At 23.5% G+C, this 7,055-nt stretch overlaps 1 protein-coding gene across 1 annotated transcript; it reads right to left on the reverse strand.

Annotated features, from left to right (window-relative positions):
- Positions 1-18: 18 nt before the first annotated feature.
- On the reverse strand, positions 19-4,759 carry LOC122849367. The gene is given in 12 exon segments (XM_044148060.1): positions 19-245; positions 310-562; positions 633-865; positions 941-1,208; positions 1,290-1,567; positions 1,644-1,785; positions 2,966-3,069; positions 3,164-3,425; positions 3,505-3,755; positions 3,837-4,098; positions 4,177-4,484; positions 4,557-4,759. Coding segments are annotated over 12 exon segments (2,622 nt in total). The 5' UTR covers positions 4,695-4,759; the 3' UTR covers positions 19-122.
- Positions 4,760-7,055: the final 2,296 nt, after the last annotated feature.

Consider the following 7,055-nt stretch of genomic DNA (forward strand, 5'->3'; position numbering starts at 1 on the left):
TTTGCTTTTTTCTAAATTTACTAGTTTTTTTTTCTTGATAAATATATAAATAAATGCAATAACTAAATTGAGCTAATTATTGTCAATGACAATGGATAATTATATAAAAAAAAAAAAAAAAATTATTCAGACTGAAATAGTCCAGGGTTTATGTACATTTGCTTGAAGCCAATATTTTCAACAATTAAAGTTTGATGTTTAATTTTTTCTCTAGCTGGACGTGACACTTGCTTACGATTATCAATCTGAAATAATTAAAAATTAGTATTTTATTTATTTAATTAATAATATGTTAATAATTTATTTTACCAAGTCAAATAATTCTTCAATGTTGGTATTACAAGCGTGTTCCATGAATACTTTACAAAATTTATTGACAAACCAACTTCCAGTTGGACGATATGATAAATGTCCAGACATTGTTGAACGTACAATCAACATATTTTGCCAATTTCTATCTGAAACAATGGCATCTTTGGTTGGAAGAGTTGTTTTTTTGCTGCTGGTGTCTTGATATGTTGAATATTTCTGATTTGGTTGTACCATTTGTTCCAACTCATCTCTATTTGATAAAGAAAAATCTCCATGGTTATTTTTATATCAATTTTTTAATTAAAATAATTATCACGTACTTGTATGCATGAAATATGAAAACCTTGGGTTTTTTTCTCAAATAAGGACATCGTTCAGATGAAAAATATGATATAATTTCAGCGTGTTTAACTGTGTTACCATCAACTCCAACAATAACTGGTGATTTTAGTTTGAGGCTTGAACCTCCTGGACCTGATATTATAATAAAGCATGAATCTGCACGATACAATTCTTCACGTTTAGTAAATTCTCCAAATGTTTGATGAATTTCCTATTGAATAAAAAATATAATTGATTTATTTATTAGAAAAATTAAAGTAATTATTAACATAATAATTGAGCCTACGTTTGCTGTTAGATTTGGTTTAGATAAAACTAAAAATCCCATTTGTTGAAAAAGATTTGTCCAATTGATTTCATCTTTTATTGCTGCTGACTTTAGTGCTCCATTGAGTTTATCAAACAGAGTTATTATCAAAACTAAACCTCGAGGATTTGATTGCATTGGATAAGCAACAACATGAGATGGAAGTAAATCAAGAAATTCATTTGATTTTTTAACTTGAATAACAAGTGGTACATCTTGTTGCAAATTGGCTTGTAGATTTTCATTACTAAGACAATAATATTTAGAAATTAATTATAATTAATTACAGTATGATAATAATAATATTCGAAATAGAATTTTTGTTTACTTGTCTCTATTAGCTGCAGAGCTACTTGATTCTGCTTGATGTGTATGGCTGTTACCATCATGTGTTACTACATTCTTATTTTTTCTGCTGTCTCTCAATGACACGAAACTTGCAGTTGTTGTTGCTGTTGGAATTGTAGTCTTTTCTTCTAGTAAATTGGCAAGATCTTTGTATCCAGTCCTTTTTAAAATATTAACAAACTTGCTAAATGCATGTGGTCCTCTTTTTGTTATTTTCATTAGTATTTCTTTAACTATTTCTCGATTATCCAAGTTGGCCTATTAATTTAAAAAAAAAAAAAAGATTTAATTATAAATGATATGTAAATCTGTGAGAAAAGTTATTTGTACTTACCTCCCAACGAGGAATATTGAGTTCTTTTTCTATAAATATATTATTATTTCCAAATAATTTTGGCCAAATTATTGTGATATCCAAATCATCCACCATTTTATCACAGTATTTTTCAATTAATTTACGATGTTTATCCTCCATTATTTATAATAATTATTTACTTATTTAACTAACTAATAAATTGCTTTGTTGCTCACAAAAGTTAATCAACAATTGGACAAATTTTTTACTCCAATTTTATGAGACCAAAATCATATTATCACGTTTATATTGACTTATTAAATTTATTTGTAAAAATTTTTTATACTTATTTGTTACTCCAAAAAAAAAATGCAGCTTATCACAATTATTTTTTATTGTATATTATTATTTTAAGATGTTATCCAACTACTTGTCCCGCCAAAACACAATCACACACAATCTTGTGTCTTGACAATATAAACAAATAAACTAATTTTGACGGATGAAACCACGAGGATGACTCATATTTCGAACGATCATAGACGTAATAATTGTTGAAAGAAACACAGCATTACTATAAAAATTGTTTTTCTTTGTTAATTAAAATAGATAAATATAACAATAGATGACACTGCTTGGCATTATCAAAAATTGTCAGGTGTCATTATTACCAGCACTATTTTTTTTATTTATTAGATTAGAAAATTATGATATAAAATTTAAGAGAAACTTTTTAAATTAATTATTTTTTTAAACAACTTAATAATAATTAACAAAATAATTTTTGCAAAATATTTTTATTTTCAAAATAGCATTTACAAATTTTACAAATTGTAAAAAAAAAAAGTTATCATTTAAATTTATAAATTCTTTTTTGTTGTAAAAAAAATTAAGTAGTACAATTTTGTGACAATAATTAATTACTATTTTATGTAAATATAGTTGGCAGCTTTAAATTATCGATTTAATCTCGAGATAATTTTTCTGATTGGCAGTTTTTACTGTATTATTTAAAGAAGACAAGATTATAATATAATGATTATATTATTATGATATTTTTTTTCTTTTAAATGTATCTATGGCTAACTTATAAAGCATATTTTTTTTGTGAATAATAAGGTAATTTAATTTATGCTGTATTAATTAAATTACATACTGCAAAAATTTGAGACAAGTGTTCTTCATTTTGAGCAATGAAAATAAAAATTCAATAAATGCAAACTTTAGTCTTAACGGTTTAAAAGTTTTAAAAGCTGAAGCAACTAATTGTTCGTAATGCTTCTATAAATTAACATAAAATAAAATGCAAAAAATGAGATTAATAATAAAATTATTATAAAGTAATCTGCTCTGTTTCAAACAGTCAAGGATTAAAATATAATTGACGATTAAAATTGATTGATCTCACTATTGTTGTTTGACAATATTTACCACGTTTTGAGAGATTTGCTATACACAAGTCCACCTAAAACAATAATATTTTAAAAACACATAAATAATAAATAATAAACATGATATAAATATATTGAAGATTTAATTAAAATATTATGTTATTTTACCAGAATGAATAATTTTCTAATATGATAAGTATTTGCATACTTCATAAAAACATAGCAGATTGTGGTGATGAACCAGCTTCCAGTAACTCCATCACGATATGATACAAAGTTAGGTATTGTTGCTGATGCTATTAATATATCACGATAATTATCAGAATCAAAAATCAATTCAGATTCATCATGAAAACAATTTCTGTCATTTATGCTTTGTATATTTTCATCATTATTTATGCCTTTTACAATCATTTGTTCTTCTTGGCCTCTGTAAAAAATATAATTATTATAATATATTAAAATTGATATTAAATTATTAATTTAATGATGAAACTATTTTTCCATACCTGCATGATTGAAATATAAAAACTTTGGGTTTGTTTCGTAAAGCTTCACATTTATCATGTGAAAAATACGATATTATTTCAGACCAATAAACATTACCATTTCGATTATTTACATGTGAATCAATTCCACTTATATATGATTCTTCAACATATTTATTTCTAGATCCATGACCTGATATTATTACGAAACATGAATCTACATAATTCAAATCTGGATTTTGTGAAAATGTTCTGATTTCATCATGAATTTGCTGTAGAAAATAATATAGAAAAAAATTAAAATAATTAAAAATAAATCATGTAAGTTTGTATGAATATATGTTTTATCTTACATCGCCTGTTAAGTTACTTTTACAAATTGTTTTAAAACCCATTTGTTCAAAGAGATCTTTTAAATTTTTTTCATCATGTTCACTTCCGTTTCTAAGTGGTTCATGAACGTAGTCTGTTAATCTTATAATCAATACAAGTCCACGAGGATTTGAACACATTGGATATACTGACAGAATTGATGGATGATCCTCAAATTTAGTTGTTTTTTCAACAACAACCTTTAGTGGCCCAAGTTCATTTTGTAGATCAAAATCATTGATACTAAAATATTTACAAAAAATTAACTCAATCTATTTTATTCAACTAGAAATTAAATTTAAATTATACAAGAATATATACTTTTCCAATTGAGCAAGAGTAAAATCCAGATTATCAATATCATCTCCAGGTGATGATGCTGAATAATTGCTATTGTTATTACTATTGTTATTATTATTTGCTGCAATATTGTTTTTGTTATCTCTCAATGACATGAAACTTGCTGTTGTTGTTGCTGTTGGAATTGCTGTTTTTTCTTCTAGTAAATTGGCAAGATCTTTGTATCCAGTCTTTTTTAATATATTAACAAACTTGCTAAATGCATGTGGCCCTCTTGTTGTTATTTTCATCAGTATTTCTTTTACTGTTTCTTGATTATTCAAGTTGGCCTATTAATTTTAAAAAAAAAGAGTTAATTATAAATGATATGTAAAACTGTGAAAAAAGTTATTTGTACTTAACTTCCAATGAGAAATGTAGACATGGTTTTCTTGAAATATATTATCTCTAAATAATATTGGCCAAATTATTGTGATGTCCAAATCATCCACCATTTTATCACAGTATTTTTCAATTAATTGACGATGTTTATCCTCCATGATTTATAATAATTATTTACTTATTTAACTAGCTAATAAATTTCTTTGTTGCTCACAAAAATTAATTAACAATTTGACAAATTTTTTATTCCAATTTTATTAGACCAAAATTATATTATCACGTTTATATAAATATATCAAGTTGATTTATAAAAATTTTTATACTTATTTGTTACTCCAAAAAGAAATGCAGTTTATCACAATTAAATTTTTATTGCCTATTATTTTTCTAAGATGTTGTTTAACTACTCGTCCCGCCAAAACATAATCACCAACAATCTTAATCTTAAATCATAAATGCATTTTTATCACAATTGACGTAATTTTTTTAATATTTAAATTATCACATGAAAATTAACAACAATGTATTGAGCTATCCACCAGCATTGTGACGTATCAACAAGTCTTTGTTAAGGGTAACGACCCTGACGTTACTCTCTCTGTGTCATGAGTCACGTCAAAAAAATATAACAACTCGAGAAAAATAATATTGTCAAAACGGAGTAAACGTGCTGTGTTTATTTGTTTATAATAAATCCTTTCTCTTTTTTTAACTCGTGGTGGTAAAAGGTGATGATAGATAGCGTTGGGTTGGAGAATGGATACCAGCAGTTGATGATTTAGATTTTTATATTAAAAAATATACACCAGCGGCCATTTTTGTGTAAATTTAATTCAATTTAAATAATTGCGCTAAACTTATATTTTCTAAGAATAGAATAGAATAATTATTTATCGAAAATTTATGACTGTATAATCACGACATAAATTTTTTTTTTTATCATGATGATATTTTTATTTCATTTCTATTGTATTTCTTAGTAAATGTATTTATCAATTTAATAATAATATATTTATATTGTTAGGTATTAAATTATTTTTATAATTACTGTTTGTTAATTTTAAAAATCCATGAGAATATTTTTATAAAATTAAAAATGAAAGGGAAAATAAATTATTTACTATGTTAAATGAAAAATTTATTTGCTAAAAACAATTTTTATTGACCTGCAAATTTTTATCACATATTCATAGTTCTATCAATAGAAATATAATAATTTTACATTAATTCAAATGAAAATTTATATATCAGATTTATGTACAGTATTGATGTTTGTATAAAAAATATGGATATCAAATTTTTCTTTTAATTATCTAATCCTGTAAATCATAAAACATGATAAGTTAGAAAAAAAGAAAAAAAACAATCAAATCATTATTTATATTTTTCAAAATTGCATAAAATAATTTTCTTTATAAATCATAATTTTGACAATTCAAATAAACAAAAAAACATACCAGATTTTATATTTACATTTTTCTTTCATTGAACAAAAAAAAAAATATAAGAACCAAAAAAGTGTAACAATATTGTTCTCATAACTTAGCAATTTTCAATATAATTTTAAATAATTTTTTCTAAATAATTAAATTACAAAAGCGTCATTTGCCAGCATGCCGAGTTAACAATTTGTCAACTAAAAAAAAAGAAGAATTTAAAAATAAATTATTGTACACAGATTATATAGCAAACAGTAAAATAACGTTTGACAAAAAAATATTAATTATTGTCGAAGGCATGGCAAATGTACGTTAAATTAAAAAAAAAAAAAAAAAAATCAAAAAACCAAAAAAAAAAAAAAAGTTGAAAAAAAAAAAAAAAACTAAAAAAAAAATGCATCACATATCAGTATGTAATAAATTTAACAAAAATTATTTTTAGTATACAACAAAAGTAACTAATAAATTGTTTGTTTTTTTTTTTTCGTTTTTTTTTATAATTAAAATTAAATCATCTAAAATCTATAACTTATTAAGATCCTAATTATTTTAAAAATCTACATTTTTTATTATTTCATTAATTTATAAATCAAAATTGCATTGTAATTAATTTTCATTTGATTTAAAAAAAAAGACAAATTTTGATAATTAGAATTTAAAAATAAACGATGTAATTTGATAAAATAAAATAATCACAATGCAAGAGTGATAATAATTGGCAATTAGATAAAAAAAAAATTAATTAATGAAGAGTTTTGAACGACGCGACAGCACCCTACTCTAATACTGTTGTCCCAAATGTTAATTAAATTATTTTGTGATTACAGTCAATTTTGAATACACAAAATACATGACTACAGTTATGAGCAAAAAAATTAAAAAAATCATATCAACTGTTTAAATTTGCCGAGACATTTGGTCTTAATGAAATTTCAATATTTAATTTTCTTTATATTTGTAAAATGCTTGACATTATTATTAATATGATACAAAATAAATCTATTTAGACAAAATTCATCTGAATTTATCAGATAAAAAAAATATTTTTATACTAAAATTGACAATTAATAAATATAATAT

Source organism: Aphidius gifuensis, linkage group LG2, assembly GCF_014905175.1.
Source record: "Aphidius gifuensis isolate YNYX2018 linkage group LG2, ASM1490517v1, whole genome shotgun sequence".
NCBI lineage: Eukaryota > Metazoa > Arthropoda > Insecta > Hymenoptera > Braconidae > Aphidius > Aphidius gifuensis.